The sequence below is a fragment of the Henckelia pumila genome, unplaced genomic scaffold (assembly GCF_033568475.1).
Source record: "Henckelia pumila isolate YLH828 unplaced genomic scaffold, ASM3356847v2 CTG_461:::fragment_3, whole genome shotgun sequence".
NCBI classification, from domain to species: Eukaryota; Viridiplantae; Streptophyta; class Magnoliopsida; order Lamiales; family Gesneriaceae; genus Henckelia; species Henckelia pumila.
In genome coordinates this window covers 4,780,965-4,805,802 of record NW_027331831.1, presented here as the reverse complement: position 1 = coordinate 4,805,802, position 24,838 = coordinate 4,780,965, and the positions used below count along the sequence as shown (strand labels likewise).

Below are 24,838 nucleotides of genomic sequence, written 5' to 3'. Positions count from 1 at the left end.
GTTCGGATATATAGAGAGAGTCCGGAAGGTCCGAACTCAAGATCGGAACATCCCAACTGAGTTAGGTCATGCGCACCATTTTCGTGTCAAGCGTGTACGGACACATGAGATTTAATACATATTGGATCTCGAAGTGAGAGTTCGGAGCTTCTGAATAGGATCAGAACCTCCGAATAGCAGATCAGAGCTTCCGATCAGGGATGTTCGGAGAAGTGACGGGCATGCGAGTTTGGAGCGTCTGAACTAGGGTTCGGTGCTTCCGAACTCCGCCTATAAATAGGCCGGGGATTTCTCATATTTATTGCGTGTTTTAGGTGTGAAGTTTAGATTCAGTGTTTATTATTAGTGTTTTAGTCGGGCAATAACGAGGTGCTACGGGACTTGTAGCGGATCTGTGCCAGGTTGGGGCCTTCGACATCAGCGGGCTGACGACGGACTCATGTATAGTCTAAGATTCTTAATACTATTAAAGAATATTTATTAGCTTAGTTAAGACATTTAAATCAGTAGCAGTGATATGTTATTGTCTTGGTTTGTAGTGACGAACTATAAGCAGTGATGACAAAAATCAGTAGTAGAAGTATGTAAGTATTGGTTGAGATTTTCAGCGAGTATGCATGATTATATGTTGCATGTATGTGTCATGAATTATGATACATGTTTTACTGATTTATTATATTATGTTACATATGCATATTTACATTGAGTCATATCTCCTTCAAGATGATATTTTTAGTAAGGTCGCTCAGTCATACACCTTTTTTATATGGTCAGACACCGAGAGACGCCGTGATGACGGAGACTGACGCTACGTGATCTCGACGAGTGTGAGAGTTTATCCCGCGGTCGGATTTCCAAATGGTTTACATAATCATTAACGCCTAAACTGTGCAGGACTTAATAATTGACCAGTTATCCAGACATTTTCATGCATCATGTCAGTCTGTATAATCGTATTTACGTACTGAGCGAGTGTTTCTCACGTATGTGTTGTGACCATGGACACCTCATTCGACGGGACAGTTACAGGTTGTTCAGGAATTGGACCTTTGTGTAGTTGGTGACCAAGGCTTTGATGCAGCGGTTGCCGATAGTTTAGTTTAATAATTTTTCAGTGGTATTATTTTATTCGATTTGGTTGTATAATCGATTTTATTGGGTTTTCAGTTTTATTCCAGTTGTATACTGTGTTGGTGTGTTAATTGTATCTCACATCGGTTGGGTAAATATTTTGAGAATTTAATATATAGTCTAGGGCAACCATCCCTCCCTTGAGTTAGCTTTTTGGAGTGATTTAGGTCCAAGTTTCATTTCTTAACATGGTATCAGAGGTCAGATCCACCGTTATGTGTTGGACTGCCCATAATTGAATCACTCGTACCATAGTTGGGCCACCCAAGATTCTCAACAGTATTAAAGAGTATCTATTAGCTTAGTCAACACATTTAGATCAGTAGCAGTGATATGTTATTATCTTGGTTTGTAATGACGAACTATAGGTAGTGATGACACAAATCATTAGTCGAGGTACGTAAGTACTAGTTGAGATTTTCAGCGAGTATGCATGCTTATATGTTGCATTTATGTGTTGTGATACATGTTTTACTGAGTTATTATATTATGTTGCATATGCATATTTACGTTGAGTCATATCTCCTCCGAGACAATATTTTTAGTAGGGTCGCTCAGTCATACACTATTTTTATATGGTCAGACAGCGGGAGACGTCGTGATGATGGGGACTGACGCTATGGTGATCTTGACGAGTGTGGGAGTTTACCCGCGGTCAGATTTCCAAATGGTACTACACATTCATTAACGCCTAAACTGAGCAAAACTTAATAGTTGACCAGTTACCCAAACATTTTCATCCATTATGTCAGTCTGTATAATCGTATTTACGTACTGAGCGAGTGTTGCACACGTCTGTGTTGTGACCATGGGTACCCCATTCGACAAGACAGTTGCAGGTTGCTCAGGAGTTGGACCTGTGTGTAGTGTAGCTGGTGACTAAGGCTTTGGTGCAGCAATTGCTGGTAGTCTAGTTTAATACTTTTCAGTGGTATTACTTTATTCGATTTGGTTGTATAATCGATTTTATTGAACTTTCTTTTCTATTTTGGATGTATACCGTTGGATTAGTATTTGTTTAAGTTTATTCACTTAACTCTAATTATGTTTTTTGTTTAAGATAATTGCATGCTTAAGTTTTTAATTAGGTGATCCGAGCCGGATCATTACGAACGATTTCGGTAATAAATCGGCCGATTCGGTAGCTGAGACGAAAGATGCGATCAAGAAAAGTAATGTGATCGGATTGATGATCATATTGTTTATCTTGGAAGAACGTGAATGCCTGTCTCGTTGTTTTCTTGATGATTTTCGTGGTGTCGTTAGTTTGGGATTTTGGTGGAGGGATTATGGTTAGGGGGATGGAATATGTTTTGAACAGGGGGAAAAAAGAAAGAGATTTGTATACTTATTTTGTGGGTGTTAAGAATGGCTAAATCACAAAATCTGTGGAAATGTAAATATGTATTCGAGGTATATATTCATTAATTTAGGATCTAAATTAGATGTTGTGTAGTATATATTTTCCAATTTTATAAAGGGGTTAGTTTATGCTACACCGGGAGTGTTTCTCCCTCTATTTCAATACCATTAGATCACGTAGGACCCCTATATTTTTATGGAAATTGAATATGCGTTGATGATCCAATGATTGATATTTGACCACATCATTGGACATCATATGGGGAGAAGTACTTCAGGTGTAACATAGAATAATTCGTTATAAAAAGAGAAAATAATCAAATATGGTGGCTTTTATTCTCTCGTCGGCGGGGAATCACTCGTTTCTTATTATTATTTTTAAATATTTTCTTTCTTTTGTTAAATTGGTTCGAAGGTATATTTATTTTTCTTGGTTTTACGGGGGCTGATTTATCACTGGAGAATTTCCACTACAGATTAATAGGCAAGTGAAAACGTCGGTCGAAGCTAGTGGTTTAGGGCCTTTAGGCTGAGAATCAATTTATTTATCGAAGGTAGATAATTGCATTTTTTATAATGTATATTTGTTTTGTTGTGATTTTGATGTATTTCGTTGTTACGTATATAGTGTCGTATTAACATTTTAAAAAAATTAAAATTAAAATTGTCTATAATAAAAAGATACAAAATTAAAACTGAAATTAACAATCATACAAGACTAAAAATACAATTTCATGTGGATCAAATAGTGAACATACAAGTATTATCGTGAGATGAAACTGTCAATTGGTTATTATAGTTACGATTGATATAATCTTAAACGATGAAAAGTAACAATCATCATTTAATTGAACTCATAAAAAAGCTTGAAGTAGATAATATCTCCATTCTAAATGCACATTCCTTGATAGCATATTTTTAAAATACAGAAGGAAGGTTATAATTGAAATAAAACCAGTAATCGTGCATGGACTGGATGAAATGTGAGAGGAAACACAAGTATCAATGACACACGGGAATTAATTACTTGGGGAGTAAAATCCTTTTCTTTTTTTATTAATGATAAAATAGCTGAACTTATTTCCAGTCCATCTATGATTTACTTGCCTAGCCTGTCGGCATATAAGTTTGTTTCCAGTTTGCGTCGAATTCCTGCAAAATTTTATTTCAAATTTAACCAAATGTTCCACAAAATTCCAATTTGATTCAAAACCCGTGAACCCTTTTAAATTTTCTCCAAATTCTTGCATATATATACGTGTGTGTTTGTATATATATACCGACGCATCCATCTTCACTAGCTAGCTTCTAAACCCAGGGAAGAAGTAAAATATAAATGGGAAATTGCAGTCTTAAGGCAGTAGCAGATGCCACAGATTCCAGCCAATCTGACCGGAAATCAGTACGAGTCCTGGCTCCGAAAAGCGGTATTTGGAGAGTTGAAATAACCATCAATCAGAATGACTTGGAGGATATTATGTCAAAACAAGTGCACCTGGCGGCAATGATCGAGCAAATGAGGCTTGCAGCAAATTCAACTCCTAGGGGGGCAAAGGGAACGTGGTCTTGGTAGGAACCAAGTCCGGTTTATCGCCAGTTGATATTTCCTTTCGCCGCATACTCTGTTAAATATTTTGTGATACATTAGTTCTTTGTTTCTGTCTGCTTGATTATTGAGTTTTTGAGCTTAATTGATCTAGCTTGTTATGCATATATGTATTGTAATCTGTTTCATAAATGATTTCATGCTGATTCCATGAATGGCAGAACTTCATCGATTGAGCTAGCTAGAGTAAACAGATGAGGCACCAACGCAAACTTAAAAAACGAGGAAATGAACATACATACAAGCTATTATATTTATATTACGTGCTCACATCCCCACAAAGTCAAAAGGCAGTAGTATCACAGCACAAAAGAGATGCAAATTTCATTGTTCAGAGGACAGACAGATATACCGTCTTCTTTCGTTGAAGTCGCCTTCCAGTTCACATAGATTGCATTTTCTTGATTGCCTTTTCAATGGCGGGTACATTCTTCTTGAAGGATGCCCATTGCTCAGGTGACAAGCTTATTCCTGCAAGAGTGCAAGTCCATATACCCAAAATTTCACCTTGTTCTAAGAGTTAACAGCACATCAAAAAAAGTTTCAAGCAGCTAAAAGATGCCGCATATTCATTAGCAGGTGACAGCATAATAAAAACGTTGGGGATCAGTAATCATCGAAAAACGATTGAAACATGATGCTGCTATTTTAGAACTTGATTAATAATAAAGAGAAATCAATTTTACAATCTAACTTCAACTGAATGATTGATAGAAATATTTATTTGGTAAATTTAACATTTATACATGAAAGAGACAAAAAAGTGCTCATGGGAGTACATAGTACAGGGGTATGGACGACCAACAGACTGCAGTTTCACAATAGAAAAATTGGTCCAAGTTTAACATTCATTCAGCCGCTCACAATTTTTGTCATTCTAGTTTTTTGCTTTTTAAGCTTCATATTGGGCACTTTCCATTCTCACAAAAATAAATAAAAAAAAAATATAGAATACGATATAAAGATATTCGAATGCAAGTAAATAAGAAAGGATTTTCACATGCAAGTAAATCATAAGCTTCAGTAGTAAAACATCCGTGAGTAATAAGTACCTTTAGCTGATGGAAGCTCTTTGCCATTTTTGCTGTAAAACTCCCTAATTGATACCAAAGTCCTCCCTTTAAATTCAGATATGGTTACCCTTCTACTCTTCGACAACTAGAGATAAAAAAAGAATATTACTTAAACGAAAAGTTCAAGGACCAAAGGAATAAAAAAACACAAAATTTATTAATATTACAATTACAAAAAAATAAATTTATGATGACTGTTACATACTGCAACACACATGTTTTTCTATTATTATAGTATATGAATGTTAACTGAAAATATAAGTACAGAGGGAGTTCTTTGAAAGAAGAATAACAAATTTATTGTGAGCTTCAAGAAAATCAATCCAGAACAAACAAATGGTATTTGGTATCAACGGGCTTTGAAATTTTACGAAGAAGAAAAAGCTTTTGCACACCTACATAACATCCCTCACTTGCACCGCACCACCCTAGGTTGCATAAGTGGCAAGTACTTAACTATAAAGCTGATGAGAAACAAAATTCAAAGAATGACTTAATTGCTAGTAGAACAAACTTTTAGTTGGATGGCTTGCCATATTCATGCACATGGGATCCCTTGACCAAATGCAAAACCCGTGGCAAGTCAACAAGGAACTCATCTCCTATTTGTTATCAGGATCGATTCGAGAAATAAAATAGATCGTTTGTGAAGGTCCCAACCAAATTAGGCTAAATTGAACCCATCAAATCCACTCATTAAAATCCATGAGCTTGACGCCAACTCCCACCACCACTACTCGTTAGCCATTTCAATTAACCATCAACATTTTCAGGTTGTCTGAAACCCTAAAACTTTAAGGGGGGAAAAAAGAGATTATCCAAAAAGCCATTGCTGCAGCCAAGATCAACCAGGATAATGTTTCTAAAACTTGCAACTTTTAACCACATAACACATAAACTAGCTCATCTGGTCCCCTCTTAACTCAGCTCTTGGTTCACTATCAAGAACTAAAATTATAAATCAATCAAAAAACACAAACAGGTGCTAAAAAAGACCTACATATCACATAATCATATGAAGCATAAATAGTTCTTGATATAAACAGAGAACTTCTTTAAAAAAATAAAAAAAAAAAGAAAGAAAGAGAGAGACTCACGCGGCAAATTATTAGGCCACCCTCATCATCATACTCTCTATCACCTCTCTTTTTACTCTTATCTTCCTCCTCTTCTTCCTCTTCCTCCTCCGGTTCCTGCTGCTCCTCCAGTTGCTCAGCCTTGGCCTGCTGTTCTCGGAGGTACGATTCCACAACCTCCCTGACGAATTTCTTCCTACTTCGCTCCGAAAGGTCCATTCCCAGCTTCTCTGATGCGCAGTTCCGGACTTTGAACTCGGTCATTTCGTCCATGTTTGAATCTTTCAGAATTTCCAAAACCGTTTCTTCGATTAACTTTTGTGTTCCCTCATCCATTTTGATTTTCGAGGGTTAGGGTTAGGATCGTTGGGAATTGAGCTCGGAGGGTTACGAACTTCCGATTGGTTTGTCCAGGAACACAACACAGCAGTCAATTATACAGAAAACGAAGCGTTGCTACAAAATATATAACGTTACATGTTAAATGAAATTTATATTATACATTTTAAGTCATATATAACATTTTTATTTATCAAATATTATTAAATATAAAATCTTATAATATAATATCAAAATCTCATTATATAATTATTGAAAATATCGTTGAACGGAACTTTTAGCATTGTTCGTATTAAAATGATCATTATTAGGAATTAACCGCGTTGCTCGTTTGGCGTCAAGATTCGAGTATTGAGCGATGTTTCGAGATCAATTGTAACAATCTCTAGCGAGAGACACTGAATTTTACTTTGTTCCCATTTTATTTGGCAATTGGAAATAGGAAAATGTATGTTATTACAAATATAAAAGCATTTAGATTATTACTCTAAAAAAACATATACATTTAGTAATTTCGATTAAAATTTTGAAAATTCACCAGTTTGGTGTCGATTATATTTAAAAAGAAAATGATTAAACAAAAAATAATTGTCGTTTTAAAATTAAAATTTTAAAAGATATTACTTTTATTTTTTTATATTTTGTAATTTGTAATTGTATTAATTATGAAAGATAATTTTTCGAGATGAAAAATTGGGAGTAAAAATTGATTTTAATTTTAAATAAAAAATAATCGCTCAAACTATTAGAAAAACTATATGGTGGTGAAAATTATTTCAAATATTAAAATTCATCGATAAATTTACGAGAAAATTATTGATAATATGTAATCAGTGATGAGTTTTTTTTTATATTTAATTTTTAAAAAAATTTAAATTGCAAAAATAATTTAACTTCTGCAAAAAGTCCTTGCTAACAACGGACCCTGCAAAAAAAAAAAAATGCAGGTCCACTGTTGTATAAAGCGGACGCTCCAATGTGCGCTGCCAGCATGACACTTGGGGATCATGTTCTTGTTTTTTTTATTTGTTTTTTTATTAATTACTTATATAATTAATAATATTTTGTAAAATTATATTTAGTAGTATGATCATATTTTTTTTCAAAATTCTAAATTTTGAATTTGATAATCGGTCTGAAAAATTATTAAAGAAACAAAACATAAAATTTACGGTTAAAAAATTATATTGATTAAATAAATTTACGATTTAACTTAAATTTTGGTTAGTGGAGTTATATATTTATTTTAATCGTTTGGATTTGTGGAGATCTCTCGTTTACGTGGATAAATCTAGAGTAGTTAATTCAAATCTATTTAAACCGAACTGATACAAAAATGCTATTACAAAATTTCTCAATCCGAATTCAAGTCGAAACAAAATCATCTCGAAAATTAGAATTAAAATTTATGGTTAAAAAATTCAATTGATTAAATAATTTTTTTTGTGATCAGTTATCAACATATTTCGATAAATTTATTTTAATATAAATTTTATTTTTTTGATAAATTTATTTTATATCATATTTTTTAATATAAATTTTATTTTTTTAATTAAAAATTGGTTAGCGGAGTTATTGACTTATTTTAATTCGTTTGGATCTCTATAAGTTCTTATGAATAGACATAGAGAATTAATTCGAATATATTCCGGTCGGTTCGAGTTCACAATTTTCGAGATGATTTTGTTTCGGCTTGAATTCGGATTGAGAAATTTTGTAATAGCATTTTTGCATCACTTCGGTTTAAATAAATTTGAATTAACTACTCTAGATTTATCCACGTAACCGAAGGATCTCCACAAATTCAAACGATTAAAATAAATATATAACTCCACTGACCAAAATTTAAGTTAAATCGTAAATTTATTTAATCAATATAATTTTTTTAACAGTAAATTTTATGTTTTGTTTCTTTAATAATTTTTCAAACCGATTATCAAATTCGAAATTTAGAATTTTGAAAAAAAAATGATCATACTACTAAATATAATATTACAAAATATTATTAATTATATAATTAATTAATTAAAAAACAAATAAATAAAAAAACAAAAACATGGGGACTTGCATTGCAAGTCAAGTCCCCAAGTGTCATGCCACGCTGCCAGTATGAGCGGACGCTGCAACTTTACACAAGAGCGGACCCTGCATTTTTTATTGCAAGGTTCGAACTTCTGCAAAACGCCCTATTTCAAATTATTTTTGCAATTTATTTATTTTTTAAAATTAAATATAAAAAAAACCCAACCAGTGATAGTTGTTTTTTTTTAGAAAATGTAATCAGTGATAGTTAATAAAGGTAAATATAAAAGTTTGCATAAGCATATCTAAGGTAGTCATTAATTTATTGTACCATCATCTTATTTTATTAGATAGTAATAGATTACTAAATTGTATATTCAATGTTTTCAAAATAAAAAATGTGTGTATACTCGATAAATATATTGCCTTAAAAAAAAAGAATTACATTTTTGTCACAAAATGTTTACTTCTTTATGATTTTGCTTTATGTTGTCGAATTTCATTTTGCATTGAAAATTTGGTATCATATAGATGTTATGCCCGAAAAATGACTAAAATTGTAATTAAAAAACAAACAAACAAGCAAAAAACAAACAAACAAAACTCAAAGTTATCGAACTAAACTATAATTTTTTTTTAAAAAAGTAAAAATATGCTTTTTTGGGTTTTCTTCATATTTTATATATTGTCTTGTAAAAAATGTCAATTATCCCGATTCATTGAGTTAAACGATTTATTAAGAAAAAATTCATAACCAGATTTTTTTTAAAGTTGGTGATATATTTAGAAAAATTTCATGACCACTTATTTTTAAAATTGGCAAATACTACAGTACTGATGATCTGATTTCCAGAAAAAATATCAACCAATACAATTCGGTGAAAACGAAAAAATAACTCTACTCCATGTGCTTGGATTGATAAAAGAGTTGACGACTCTATGAAAAAGAAAACATGAGACAGAATAGATACGCTATATTGTGTAAACTTCAAAATTTCTGTACCAATAGATTTCAACATAACCAGACAAGATGAAGTTCAATCGCTATCGTTTTCCTTCAGGCTGGATTCCACAACATAGTTACCACGAAACCCCTCTACGTCTTCCCTTCTTTCTGTTGTTTCTTGCTGGAAAATGTCGAAGGAAAGAGCATGTCAATCAAGATCATACATTCATTCATGGCCTGAATATACTACAAGGTCGATGCGCAAGAAGACATGGTCCTAAAGTGGACAACTACCTTGATCGAGCTGCGTCGCTAGTTCCTCCCACTTCCAGAGACGACTTCATCCATGCTTTGCCCGATTCGTCTATACCTGCCACCAGATGCCACAAAAGCGGGACAAGGCCTATAAGCCTTTATCGGCCACCAACCGAATCCCGGGACCGTGGCAATCCCACCTTGAATTCTTCCTTCACCATTGCAACCATTTTCAATCTCCTCTTTTCCACAGGCAGGGCAGCCCCTGTAAACAACATGTGTCCAGAAAGAACAAAATGGATCATTCGTATGTGATATAATACCAGTTCTCGTAATATCGTAATGTTCCCGCACCAACTTAACTTCCCTGCTAATTTTACTGGAGTTGCTAAAACTCAGTTTCCGCCATCAACTCGCATTCCATTTAGTCCACATACTTGTAACTTATGATTAAGACACACCCATTCAATGATTTATACATCTTTTTTTTATATATAGGAAACGAGATCATATTATATATATATAGAATTTACTGTGACATATACAAAAAGCCGATAAGATATTCGCACACGGAGCCATTCAATGATTCATACATCAGTTGTCCAAATAAAGCAAAAGCAGCCCTTTCTTGCATTTATAATTCACAAGACCACTTTAAAAAAAAAGGCTGAGCAAATATCAATATCTTATAAAAAAATTTGCAACCAAAGAATCCATATTTACTTTTATAATTTTTTTGCAAAATTTTGGAAAATTTCGGGATATCTTTAAAATTTTAGCAGAAATTCAACAGGGAAAAACAGCAAGTTACCCGTGTATCAATGATTTTGGTAGAATCTTAAAACAACGAAAGTCTAGCACAATATGATTGCAACTAGCCAAGAATCTAAATATCAGAATACAAATCTTGTAAAACCAACATGAAAATAAGAACAAAAAGAGTATCAAATCCCACCGCAAAAAAGCATATAATTCATTGCAAACTTAACTTCTCTTCTATCTATAAGAATTAATTTAGCCAATCTCCGAGCTAAAGGAACTTAAACCCACAAAGAAAAACATCGGAAATCATAATTCTCATCCTATAAATCATCAAAATCAAAAGAAATTCATTTAATTGGGGAGGAAAACGAACGGAGAATGTACGTGACAGGTGGAGGAGTCCCACTCTCTTCGTCCCCTTCTCCTTCTTCAACGACAACAGGAGTTTCGGGCAATGAAACAGAACGTGTGACGAAAGTAATATTGAGTGTTGAAGGTGAAGAAATTTGAAACTGGCTGATACCGAAAGATGGATTTGAGTACGCGGCGGAGGTACCGAAACGTTTGCTTGATGAGGAGAATTTGTATGGCGGCGGATTCGACGGCGAGGGGCGGAAGAAACTGGTGGTTTTACAGCCGCAGGTTGTTGCCATGTTATCTGTTCCTCCGCCACTTGAGCATCAGCTGAAGTGTGCGAGAAAGCGGAGAAGGCAGGGGCTTGGTTTTTTAATTATTTGAAAAATAAATAAATAAATCCCTATAATAATTATTTTTTAAAAAATTTGTTGGGGCTTTGGTTTTTGTTTTTGTTTTTGTTTTTTTTTTCAATTAAAAATAGAATATTAATATTTTTGATATTATAATTTATTTATGTTTTTGTTGACACTGCATTTTTATTTTTAGTTATGTAATTTATAATTTTTTTATTTTTTGTTATAGTAGGAGAGAAGTTACATTTTTAATCATGTAATTTACATGTTTTTTTTAATTTATTTATGCTTTATCAAAGTCTACTGATGTGTCATAAATTGTTTATGTGGCCATGGATACTCACATGCATTTTGGGGTAAAAAAAACTTGTATGTGTCATTTTTTTTTAAGAATATCATACTTTATTGCTATTAATTTTTTAGCATGTTCGACATAAAACCTTTCGTTTATGAGAGAGGCGTGTATTCTAATATCACGTTAAACAAATTACACTTCTCACCCCATCTCGCTCCACTTTATAAAAAAAATATATTATATGGTCTTTGTAGATGTAACATAAGCATTTGCGACTAGATAAAATTCGATAAAAAAAAATGATTGAAGATAGATATATATATATATAAATATATATATATAAATTTTCAGCTGCCCAACCAATGATGCTCAACTCATCCCCGAAAACTAAAACCTGGTAGTGGGTTTTAGTGATACAATTTTTTTTTAAAAAAAATAACTAAAACCCGGTAGTGGGTTTTAGTGGTTGAGGACGAGTTGGGTAGGAATGGTTGAGCAGCTGAAAATTACTCATATATATATATATATATATAATTTTGATCACCTGCACCCTAGGGTGCAGGGTTTTTCGTGAGCGACTACTATAACCCGGTATCGGGTTTTAGTGTAAAAAAAAAAAACACTACCGGGTTTTAGTGGTCGCACACGAAAAACTCTGCACCCTAGGGTGCAGGTGATCATTACTGTATATATATATATATATATGGAGTTCTTTTATGGTGCCCAACACTATATGCCCACTTCATGCCCACCATGTACAATAAATGAGTTGACCGGTACAATAGATGAGTTGACTTGTACATGGTGGTCATGAAGTGGGCATATAGTGTTGGACACCATAAAAAAACTCTATATATATATAAATTTTCAGCTGCCCAACCAATGATGCTCAACTCATCTCCGACAACTAAAACCCGGTAGTGGGTTTTAGTGATACGAATTTTTTTTAAAAAAAAACAACTAAAACCCGATAGTGGATTTTAGTGGTCGGGGACGAGTTGGGCAGAAATGGTTGAGCAGCTGAAAATTACTCTATATATATATATATATACAAGTACATAGGACTAAAAATATAAATTTATTACTAGACCAATTTTTTTAAAAAAAATTTAAATTATTGGGAAAAAATGAATTATCCCTTAAAAAATAGATAAATTATCAAAATATCAAATAATTTTCTTATTTGTCAATAATCACTCAAAAACTTTTCTGGATTATTTAAAATCCAGACATTGAGTATAATTTTATGATAATACGCAAGTTGTTGGATAAAAATTAACTTTTTTAAATTACAAATAATTTCTTTTCGAAAAAGCCACCTATTGCCAATGACTATCTCAACTATCCAACTATACTAACAATTTTCTGACGTGTGTATTTAAATTATTTTTTTAGTATCAAGTAGTTCTTAAAAAAAATTAGAGATCGCATTGAAATTTAAAACTATATGTAATTATATTTTAAAATTTATATTTCACAGAACATCCATGGAAAGTTGGCTACAGTATTGATTTGCATTCATATTTCACACTCAAAGATATTTACTTGAATCAAAAGACATTGCAAAACATGAAGGATGGGCCAATTTTGACGGCAAAACAATAGTGCTTGCATGTTCTATTTAGCCTTCTGTGAGGCTTCCACATACTGCTCCGCAAGTTTCTTCACCTTTTCGCCTTCTTTGATGAGGAAATTTGCATTTTTCTCTTTCGAGTGGTATTTCATAACTTTCTCTGTAGTTTTCTGCACTGCCCACCGGTATTGTTCGACTGTGATCACGCCACTCTTGCACAATGGTCTAACGTGCTCTTTGATATATGCTTCAACCTTTACAAAGACACAATCAGTTTTGCGTGCAAACAAAAAGCTCGCTACTAACATGTATGAAAATGGTAAGTTTACCTTGTGCATGACGGGATTGCTGCTTTTTGATTGCCTCTTGGTGTCATTGTCAGATTTCTTCTCCTTCTTTGTGGCATTCTCCCTTTTCCGCGAGCAGGAAGATGACTCTTCTAACATTGGAGAGGAGTTTGAATTAGCAACCACATTTGAATTCTCCACATGATTCTCAGCTGCTTGTCCACAATCCTTCTGCGCATTTGCACCGTCTTCAGGTAATGTCTTCTTGACTATCTGCTCCACATGAGTTGCTGATAGAGAGTCGGGATATTTTACTATAAGTGGTTCTTTGTCTGGCCCATAGAGTTCTTCACAGTCTGCAAGAGAAGGCTCTTCGTTCCCATCAGCCAAAGAGCTTGTAACAGGGTAATCGTCTGATACACCATCAGAGCTTCCACCACTAGGTTTATTCTGAGATTCAAGCAGATCTGACGAGCCCTTTAAAGCTCCAAAATCTGCTATCCCTTCATGTACCTGGATATCCGGCGTCCCATTTGTTTTCCCGAGGTTAAGGGAGGAGAAAACCATTTTAATTTTTGGTTCAGGCTGTGGCTCGGAAATCTTTGGTCCCCCAGCACCAATGAAGTCGTCATCCTCCAAATTATACTCAAAATCTCCGTAAATATCAAGTTCTGGATGAGAATCAACTTCAAATACATCATCAGGTCCTTCATCTTCACTTTTTTCTGAGCCAGCTTCCTTCTTTATGTCGTCGACAGGGCCAGTGGGACTACTTGGTGGGGAATCCGACATGAGACCTGCATTTCTAAGCGCATCCTCAACTGCTAAATCCGAAAGGATACAGTTAGTTTCATCAGCTGCTTTGTCAGAGAGGCCCTTTGAAGTAGAGCAAAGATTTGATTCTTTAATTCTATCAGAATTCGTTGTGTCTGATCTCCGCGCTAGCTCCTGTGAACACAGATTTACGTACACTAACTTGCTGTTTGATCTGTCCGCTACTTCCTTTTCGATATTAACAGCATCCGCAACAGCCAACTCTGTTTCAGCTGTTCTGACAATAGATGATGGATTTACTTTCTTCAAAAAGTGCTCGGCTAAGCGATAGAGTTGAGCCTGTGCAATAAAATTTGTATTAGTCTAATCCTTCTAACCCTTAGATAAATTTCTCTAAATGACACAATCGAGAGCTTCAATTTCAAGACAAAGAATAAGCATGGAACTAACACAATAACAGAAATGATGATTAACAGTCAGAAAAATTCTCTGACTATAGATAAGGTAGCTTATTTTCATCCTGCGCATTAGCCCACTTTCATTATATCTCTCCTTTTTTGTGCTAAGCTCTGTATAAGTAGTAATGTTAACATGTTAAACAAAAGAATTTACAAGGAAGAGAGAAAAAAAGAGGCACATATATAGCACCTGCCTAACTGGTATTGAGATTTTATTGTGACGACAAGGTGCCAAAACCGGCTGCATTTCTTTAGGTAGTTGAGCCTGCTCAAATGGCCAAAACATAGAGACGTGACTAAATTATAGAATCACCCTGAAGAAATGATGAGATGTCAAGAAATATTGTACCAATAGCGAATAGTTCCCTTTAAGAATGGCACTGTCCCCTTCTTTCTCTTGTCCGGCATTCTTGTTTGAGGATCCTGTTTTCCTTGCCAGAACTTCCAAGGCCCATTTCCTTTTATCGCCTTCCGTGATATCCAATTTATTCACCGTATCCTTCTTAGAAGATGCCTTCATTCCACCAGATGCAGGAATAGAAGATCCTTTGGGGAATCTTTTCTGATGCACTTCACTGGAAGCTGTTTCAGATTTCAAACCCTTGACACTCTTATCAGTCCCTTTAACATCTAAAGGAAGAGAATCCACCAGCAATGAAGAGTTATTCAATAAAATTTTATCAGAGTGGTCTATAGGCAATGATTGTGACGCTTTTTCTGTCGGACAAACTTCTCTCTTCTGTTCAAGGGTTGTGATATCTTTAAGGGCAGAAACAGGCTGGATGTCATTCTTCCTTGGAAACACAGACGTGTCAGCTAAATACAATCTTGAAAGTAAGGAAACTTTGACCTCCTCCTTCCCAGTTGTTTTATCAGAGTAACCAGAATTATCTCTTAGCTGATCAAGAACTGAATTCAAAGTCTGAATTTTTTCAGGCATGGTTGTTTTTGCGCAGCGATGTTTCCAAAACTCAACTTCACATTCCCGAGTCCATGCTCTTTTCCGTTTTCCTCCACTCCCATAAATTTTTTTTGTCAGGCTTTCACGCACTTTTCCCTTCTGCAATAATGACCTTTTTGCCTTCATATCCAGATTTGGCTTCGTGTTTTCAGTCCCTGGTCCTGCCAAAGCAGCTCGGAAAGCTTCCAGAAGTTTTGGATCAAAAAGAGTGTTACCAGGTTCTTTAGATGATTTATCACGAACAGCTTCCCTGATTTTTCTTCTAAGCTCTTGAACTAAATCTGATGAATCTTTATCATCACCAGTTCTCCTCATAATTTTTTTGAGCCTCAACCTAGCAGCATTTTCTCTTTCTTTAGAGGTTGCATTGGAACAAATTTTACGTCCATGCTGATTCTGAGATCTATGATCTGTTCCATGAACTATAGCTGATATATCAACTGGAGCAGGTTCTGCAGTTTGATCCTTCATACTAATCAGTTGATTGTTCCTGTGAAGCCTGATTTTCTTGGGAGTAAATTTTCCATCAGCACTAGATTCTCTTGCATTATCATCATTTCTAAGAGGATCACAATAAAGTGAATGAGACAAGTCTGGTGGAAGTACAAACAGGTAAAAGGCGAAACTAAACTTATAAAGGATTTGTTGTTTCCGGAACCTTTAGGTGTCCACAGAACAAAAAAGATTTGATCTAGGGAAACAAGACTAACGGATATTTGTTACAGAGGAATAATAAACAATTACTTAATGAGCAAACATGTTACAATTATGTATGAGCGTGTGCATGTACAACAGACACATACATTCTTAAAATGGTCTCTCCTAGCACAAGAAAGATACCGATTTGCAATCCAGCTTCTAACTTTACTGTCTATCGATATATTGCTATGATGAAATATAATATTTTCCAACTTAAACACTGAGATGCCAATGTGGAGGTAAGCATGCTTATTGTGAGATAAACTTTCATCATATATTTGGAAAAATACATGTAATTTCAGATCGTTGACTTCTTTCAGCATCGAAAAGGAAAAATATATTAGAAAGAAGACATGCATTCTGATAAATGCTCACGTCGCCCCATACATGTTGGAGTTTTACCACATGCAGAGTGCTCATTCCATCTAGCAGAGCTGGTAAAATGAGGGCAATCAATTCCTATGTCCTACCATGGAATACAAGGAAAAGCAAATACAGTTTGAATTTTGCACCAATTATTTGCAAACCTTGCATAAAAAAATTTAAGGTTGTGTCTGGATTGAATCATTTAAAATCAAGGATTTCAGATCTTTCTTTAAGCCATTTTACTAGTTCGGACGTTTTAAAAACGGGAAATTCAAGCTCACCCCTGCTAAATTTAAGCTTTTGCGAAACCAACCATGATGAATTTCAAATGCACCAAATACTCACTTCAAAATTCAAGTGTCAAATCCTTTCCTCAAATCAAATATCTCCATTCAAATCATCCCTTTATCTAAATGCAACCTAATCATATTTTAAAAATTAAATAAAAAACAAGAGCACCTCTACACCTGCCACAGGTGTTTCAGCCATTCAAAGAATCTTTCGGAAAACAACTATTGCAAGCTTCAAGACTGAAACATGTTAAGCATTCTGCATTTACATAGTCCAACAGCAAATCTTGGAGCATCAATTTTGATGCAAAGCTGAATGGATGACAACCTTCTATCTCCAAGCTTTCTTTTAGCACCAGTAACTTTGATGACAGTTTCTTTTTCATCAGGTGTTGCACAGTTAATTGAGAGTACCTCCATTTTATTGGATACCATATTGTCAGCTGAAACCACTCCAGAGAGGAGACAAGTAGGAACAATGAGATGAACTTGATTTATCACGAATAAAATCAAAATACAATCACAGGCAGTCAAAGCCCAGCCCTAATACTAAGAGAGTGAATTATACACTCACTCTAGTGTATACCTGGTAAAAGATATTCTTCTGAATTCTTATTTGGTTCCACATCTCCTGGAACATGATCTTCAGCTTCGCCACTGACCTTCAAGTCTGGCAATAGCATATATATGATAGAACATAAAACTAGCATGCATAAACAAGATAAATTCTGATACATCCGTGAACCATTAGTTATAAAATAATCATCTCAGGAGGAAACTCATTTACCAGTCATAACTGTGACTCCCGATAAACCAATATTATAATCTAAGCCTAAGTCGGGTATTCTGTTGTCTGATTGTCCCGGTGCTATCTTGTCTGCATCACCAATATTCATTTTTAACTTGGAAGAGGATAATGAATGAGATGGAATGTAACTACCATCTCCCAATAAAGTAACTTCCCTTTCTGGTTGACCCAAGTCAACACCATTCCTATCAGATAAAGTATTATTTAAGTTCAGAATGTTAGAATTTGACATGGACAATGTGTTTTTCATGTCCTCGTCACATCCCAATACCGATTCTCTTGACTCACTCCAGTCACTCCTTTGGTTCCCTTCAAGCAATGAAATAACTATAGCTGTCTCTCCATCATCCGCTACGGATATTGATACCCTTTCAGAGAAAGAAGATTTTGCTTGGCAATAACCGCTAGAAAGTCCTGAACCAGGCTGGTTACTTTCTTTTGTCATTAAGACCTTGTGTGGCTTCTCAGAGACATCATCAACAGCACATCTACATAAACAGAAATAAAATATAAAAAATCTAAAATTGTGGTGGAGAACTGCTTCAGATATGTCCTAGGACTACCATATGTTTCAATTCATATCAGTCATTTGAAGTGCAATTTGTAATCAATTTTTCTTCTTTATAAGGTTCAGAAAGTCTTCATTTACCAAAGCTATTAACTTCCAGGCTACATACCAAGTGCCCACACATTTATAACTATTAACTTATAGTGAAGTATTATCATAACACATTTATAAAATAGTACGTGATAATACATAATAAGGAACAACAGACCATGAGACTATATTTGTTGTCCAGAAAAACCATTAGACAAATGCTTAATGAACAACTAATTACCTAGGGCACAGCCACAAGCTGTCACAAGTGCCTTCAGGATCAAATCCCACACAAAAAGCATGATACCTGATTGTTTTCAATACACAAACGATTAGAAGAATATTTTAGAATTACTTAACAACCAAGAATTCAGAAGGTAAATTGTACGATGAAGTCCTTACTCCTTACAATGCCATACTACCAACTCAAAATTTGTTACAATATATAAATAAAGCATGTCTGTAATTGTGAACTTCTGCTACAGTCAGCACAAAATTCCCTACCACATCTTTCTTGAGTTTGAATTTCATATTTCCTTAAGATTATCTTGAAGCCTGGACTGACAACCAAAGCTATTGGTCAACACCAGCAAATAGTATTTATTTAATTAACTAAAACACCAATGAAAACAGTATGTCCCTTTGTGTGTTTGGCAGGGGCGAGAGAGCACGTGGGGTATTCCAGATGGACCTGAAGAATTCTCAAGCAGCAGGAGAAAGTCGAACAATGTCTGACAGACTATAAATTTTTATGAGTATCAAATGTCATACCTTTAAAAATCTGACTAAGGTGCCAATAATATATCTGATTTTACGTCAAGAGCAAGGATAGAGAGAAAGGGGGAAAAGAGGAGAAAGGGCGGGTCAGAAGTTATGATCAAAATGGATATTAGAATTCTGAAATGAATTTCTAACACCAAAACATACTCTTTATTTTGGAAATTTAATAATAAGAAAGCATTAAGCATCATATTCTAGTTTATGCTAACAATGGAACCACACGTTCAATCAAACTTAGAGATCAACAACATGGCGAAAATTTAAAAAATACATCAACCATGGAAAGAAACAACAAACAAAAAAATTGGACAATAAGACTAAATATATGATAAGAAAGTTTAGTTCATACCATTTATCACATGAATCACAAGCAATGGATGTATCAACATCCAAATCTTCTTCAACTGCAACTGATCCACTTCGAATTTTGCAGCCATCTTCATCCAAACAGACAACTGCCTATAAGAGGTACAGAAACCATGATTTTGTGAATACCAATACTTTCTTGAGCATTAAATGTTGAATGTAACAGAAAACTTGTAATGGTATGGTCAAGAATAGACATTAATATCATGCCCAACCGAGATGGATATTAACAAGGACCTTTGCTCACTGACCAGTTAAGACATTATGTTTTTTTTTTTTTGGAAAATGTAAGACATTATGTTGTTAAAACAGGTGTAATCTCAACTTTTATGATTTGAAACGAGTACACATCAGCTGCCACATCGTCAATGCCTCATGTGCGGCTAATAACAGATTTTTACATGTTATTTTTAGGATATTAGACCCAGGGGTTGATAAGGAAATGTAGAGTATAACAAAATTGGCAAAGAGCAAAAAACATGGCTCGCATGTGTAAACTACTATAACTGTTCGATGACTTAAACATGGAACATCTGTAAGAACTAAGAAGGGCCCCAGAAGCATTGTATAGACATGAAGTAAATTAATGTGGACATATTGCAAAATTCTCCGGCATCAATGCACATAACATTAACTTACATTTTCATCAATATAGTATGAGGGAAAAGAAAGGGTGTTATTTTTCCCTTCAATAAGCCAGTCATCATCTCTGCAACAAATAGAAACTTCCAGTAAAACTTTTCAGGTATAATTCAATTTCAAACTATACTAGGATTTTGTCACTTATCAAGACAAGCATTCACAAAACTACACTTGTTGGCCCAAACCAATACTTTGAACTAGTTTCTTTTCCAAGGAGAATGATCTAGCTACCACAAACCATGGTTGTTTTGGTCAATGACTCAAGGTCAAGTCGTATTACCTTGTTTTGTTTCACTAATGGACATGAATAATAATGTCTTTATTCAGAGCAACATGTAATGCCTGATGATCCCACTCGACTGAGAATGCATTGTATTCAGTGAACATAATTGAAATTATACTCTAGTTTAAACATGACTAATATAAATGAAATTCTTCTAGTTTATTAAATATAAATGAAATTCTTCTAGTTTAAACATGCACAATGGGTAAATTTACCATGCTTGATAAAGGAACTGTGAATAGAATTTACGTGTGGGTGGATTCACACACACACACACACACAAAGAACAGAACAACCTTTGTTTTTCAAAGTAGCAGGTGGATGGATTCACACACAAAAAAAAAACAAAGAACACTATATTCTTCAGAGTAGCAGACTAAACGAAAAGGAAAATACAGAAAAATGGTTGGTGTACCGAGGATTAGTAAACATCAATGTTCTAACTTTATAACATGTTCCCTCAAACAGTCGAGTCATTCCTCCGAGTTTGTTCAGCTAAAAGATTAAATTGATTCTAAAAAGAACAAGTGCGTTATCTCCTTCTTACTTGCTCAAAACATAAAGAATTTTAAATTTATGCCAGCTAATATGTTAGCATCTAGTAGATCATCATCGACAAAATTACATGCAAAGTTCATTATCTAAAGAACGAAGGCAAAAAAGAACTGATAAAAATAAATTAACCCGTGTATTGTGTCCTCGTCAGTTTTATAGCCACCAACCGTATCATATACCTACAAAATTATTTGTAAGAACGAGTGAAAAATCTTCTCAGAAAATTACAAAATAAAAAATAAAATCTTTGAACAGATCAAATATTTTGTTTGAGATTATTCTAAGACCCATCAACGAAAGCCACACGAAATGAAGTCACGGCTTCAGAAATGCTTGTCACTCACAGGAACACAAGTTATCAACTGAAATTCATTCTGACAAAGTGGGCAAAGGCTAGTGATGGTAGCCCAGTTGTCAATGCAAGCAAAACAGAACCTGAAATTAAAATAAGAGTCCAGGTCATAAACCAAGACTTGCATCCAAACAAGCTCTTGACTTGTGGTGTATTTTGATTGATTACTTCACTTCAATGTCCAAAAATTGAGATATTCTGGCAACACGACACACCAACATTAAATATCAGGTCACATCTATCAGTGAGAATCTAACATGCAAAATTTCTACATAACCTTGGAGAAGTAGACACTAGATTCAACTGGAATTAACAAAAAAAAATCACAAGAATATAAGATGCCTATTGATCTGACAAACAGCTGTGCTCGCACAAAGTTGCAGTGAAACAAATATAAATGCAAAATCAGGTACCAACTTAATTTGAAATGTGGATACTTTTGAAGCATGCTGATGGTATGGCGAGACTTCAGTCCAGCTCAACAAAATTCCAAACAGGACACCACAGAGTCAATAGTTTAACAAGAAATCGAACAGATACATCGAGACAATGAATGAAATAAACAGAAAGATGAAATAAATCAAGCTAGATCAGGTGGCAAATTGTTGTAAAAGAGGCACACGGGATGCATACTTAGCACTTGATATAGCACTGCAGAAAGCATCTATAATGTTAAAGTGGTGCCAAGAGTAAGGTTTTCAGCATTTACATACCAATGTTGGCAGCAATCAAGCACACCCCGATCAATGACAACATCCATGCATATCCCACATCTTTCACCGTCAAAATTCAAAATATCCTGCGGGTCATAAATTTTTACTAAGCTAAAGCAAGAATAAATAATTCAACCCCCAAACACTAAACTTCCAAAAATGCATCACTATAAGTGCTAAATTTGTTTCTTTTTCACCGAAATATATCCTCCTCGTTCTTCAGAATACTTTAAACTCAGAAATAATAACTTTATCACACCAACCAAAAACTAAAATTTCACCAGCGTATAAACTAAAAAAGTGATCTAGTATTTTTAATACTAAAGTTTCATAATACACAGTGTAAAAAAGGAAACTAATATCCAATCTCAAAAAAACCCAAACAAATTGTAACTATTTACCTCGTTGCTGTCATCAAGAATATAATTTTCACCTTCCCACATTTCTTCCGTAACCAAATCCACATCCATTTCTCCAGCTACGAAAAATTGTAGGTCATAAAAAGTAAAATCAAAATCTGCAGCACTTTAGAAAAATAATCTGAACACTTCGAATCACAGATGAACACCGAGGGTTTAAAATGGTTTGAACAAGATGATCAGGAAATTTCCCTTTTTTATTTTCGATTATTATTTACTGAATTGGAGTTTCTATGAAAATAAAATTCTCCGTTTATTTTCTATAGTATATAAGAATTAGGTTGGAATTTCTTTTTTATTAGAAAAAAAAATACAAAAGGAAAAAATAATAATTTGATAGATAAATAAATAAAATAAACAATGCGGGAATTTTCTTTTAAAAAAAAAAAAAAAATCTTTGATGTTTGTTTGTTAAATAAATTACCCAGTTTTTAAGGGTTTTTTTTAACAAAAATACTTCATTATGGTCCAAAATCAAGAAATACAATATCTTGTAACGTTACAAAATGAAAAACCAACAAAACACCAAGTGCAAGTCATAGGACTAGAAAGAACAAATGGGCCAACTTATGGGTCGCCGAATTAGCCTCTCTATGCATAAATAAATTACCAAGTTTTTAAGGTTAAAAATGTGAAACACTTGGAAAATAATGGAGTATTTTATTTTAAAATAAAATTTTAAAACAAACTCATTAACTCGATCGATAGCAACTCCAGAAATCCACAATCTAGGTTGAAAATAATCATTCCTCTTATCTATAATTAATAATTAGTATGATTTTCCACCAGATATATATATATATATGAGTAAATAATAAATTTATAAAAAGAGAAGAAACAATGAATTTAGGTGATATTCTCTAAAATATAACAAAAAGGCCGAACCGAAATTAATCCAATTTTCCCCCCTCAACAAGAGGATCTAATTAATTTTATAAATCTGGTGGTATAAAAAAAAAAAGAAATTATAAATCTGTCAGCCCAACGAAATTTGGGCTACCTACTTGGGCTTTTCTTTCGTTTCTTTAGAAAAAAATATTTGAACTTGCAAAACTATTTTTCATCTTCTTAAGTTGTTAATTAATAATTCGATCTATTTTTAGTTTCTTTCTAATCTAAAATATTTCGATAAATAATTTTTTATATATTCCATAAAACCTATAGACTTAAATTTATAATTTGTTCATTACATATGCAACAAATGTGCGTTAAGCATGCTCATTTTTTAAGGGTTCGAGAAACAAATAAATTTGACCCTTTTTTTAATTGTAACTTTTTGAAAAAAAAAAATATTTTTTCGGACCTTTCAAATTTCATACACAGTAGACGCAAGTCAAACATTATAGTCATGTTGATATATAACATTACATCTTCGATAATCTTTCTTGAACCACTCGAAAGTAGTCCTGATATATGGTAGTCATGAATTTTATAATGGAGCCAAGCTTCCTACCCTTTAGTTTTATTTTATTTTTTTTGTTTATAATTACGTAAGAAGATGCAGCCATGTCTTTCGATGTGCACTGAGATCCTGCGCTGACGCAATAGCTTTCAAACTACAGTAGATAGTAAGGTAAACTACATTGAGCAAACTAAGATGATTTTTAGATCGAATACTCGACAGATACCTAAACTAAGGTTGAATCAAGGACGGATCTAGAAATTAGAATTGGGATGGACATGAATTTAATGTGATAAGTTATATATTGTTACAAGAAAATGTAATATATATATATATATATATAACAAAAAAAATTGTTACATTATACTATTAAAAAAATAGAAAATTTATTTTTGAGCTCATATGTTTGTCTCTTTGTGATTTTGGTCTTCTATATTGTCGTATTTCAATTTTAGTCTGTCAGCTTTATTTTTTGCAATTGTAGTTTTTTTTTGATTTTACAATGACATGAAAACAATGCAGTATTGATGTATATAGTGTCACACCAGCACTTCCCATAAAAAGATACTAGAATTGCCAAAAATTAAAAAAAAATTGGAGAAAAATGTAAAATTTGATAACACGAGGTTGTGCGCTAGAATTAAGATGATGGAGTGGGATTCGAGTGTGAAAATGTGAGTTTTAATGGACTAAGTAAAAAACATACAGTTAATAACAAAAAAATTTGGTGGGCTATAGGCTAACCTAGGACTGACCTAAACTAAATCCGTCCTTGAGTTAAATTATAAATCATCGAGGTAAACCTAAATAATAACACGGGACGAGTCTAGATCGAGATGTTTATACAATGGATATTTCTCTATGAATGGAATATTTTAGGTTCCTTTTTATCAATATTTTCCTAAAACTTTTTTACAATTAGAGATGACATGCAT

The 24,838-nt window shown here is 33.8% G+C and overlaps 3 protein-coding genes across 5 annotated transcripts; all 3 read right to left on the bottom strand.

Annotated features, from left to right (window-relative positions):
* Positions 1-3,721: 3,721 nt before the first annotated feature.
* On the bottom strand, positions 3,722-6,701 carry LOC140872157 (RNA polymerase II transcriptional coactivator KELP). Of its 2 annotated transcripts, XM_073274939.1 has the most exons (4): positions 6,270-6,701; positions 5,152-5,257; positions 4,452-4,570; positions 3,722-4,115 (listed from the first exon to the last, which is right to left on the bottom strand). In XM_073274939.1, exons 1-3 carry the CDS (start codon positions 6,582-6,584, stop codon positions 4,482-4,484), a joined length of 510 nt encoding a protein of 169 aa, XP_073131040.1. In that variant the 5' UTR covers positions 6,585-6,701; the 3' UTR covers positions 3,722-4,115; positions 4,452-4,481. The 2 variants fall into 2 exon arrangements, with proteins under 2 accessions (XP_073131040.1, XP_073131039.1); XM_073274938.1 differs by lacking the exon at positions 3,722-4,115 and having other exon boundaries at positions 4,295-4,570.
* Positions 6,702-9,565: 2,864 nt separating this feature from the next.
* LOC140872135 (uncharacterized) lies at positions 9,566-11,278 on the bottom strand. Its single transcript, XM_073274897.1, has 3 exons — positions 10,957-11,278; positions 9,850-10,075; positions 9,566-9,736 (listed from the first exon to the last, which is right to left on the bottom strand). Exons 1-2 carry the CDS (start codon positions 11,223-11,225, stop codon positions 9,868-9,870), a joined length of 477 nt encoding a protein of 158 aa, XP_073130998.1. The 5' UTR covers positions 11,226-11,278; the 3' UTR covers positions 9,566-9,736; positions 9,850-9,867.
* A 1,753-nt stretch (positions 11,279-13,031) lies between these two features.
* On the bottom strand, positions 13,032-22,747 carry LOC140871271 (uncharacterized protein At4g10930). 2 transcript variants are annotated; one of them, XM_073273701.1, is made up of 14 exons: positions 22,484-22,747; positions 22,083-22,168; positions 21,362-21,452; positions 21,147-21,196; positions 20,177-20,246; positions 19,521-19,630; positions 18,633-18,698; positions 17,773-18,281; positions 17,572-17,655; positions 17,314-17,428; positions 15,019-16,189; positions 14,860-14,934; positions 13,480-14,550; positions 13,032-13,404 (listed from the first exon to the last, which is right to left on the bottom strand). In XM_073273701.1, exons 1-14 carry the CDS (start codon positions 22,550-22,552, stop codon positions 13,195-13,197), a joined length of 3,777 nt encoding a protein of 1,258 aa, XP_073129802.1. In that variant the 5' UTR covers positions 22,553-22,747; the 3' UTR covers positions 13,032-13,194. The 2 variants fall into 2 exon arrangements, with proteins under 2 accessions (XP_073129802.1, XP_073129803.1); XM_073273702.1 differs by having other exon boundaries at positions 21,362-21,567; positions 22,484-22,516.
* Between the last annotated feature and the right edge of the window lie 2,091 nt (positions 22,748-24,838).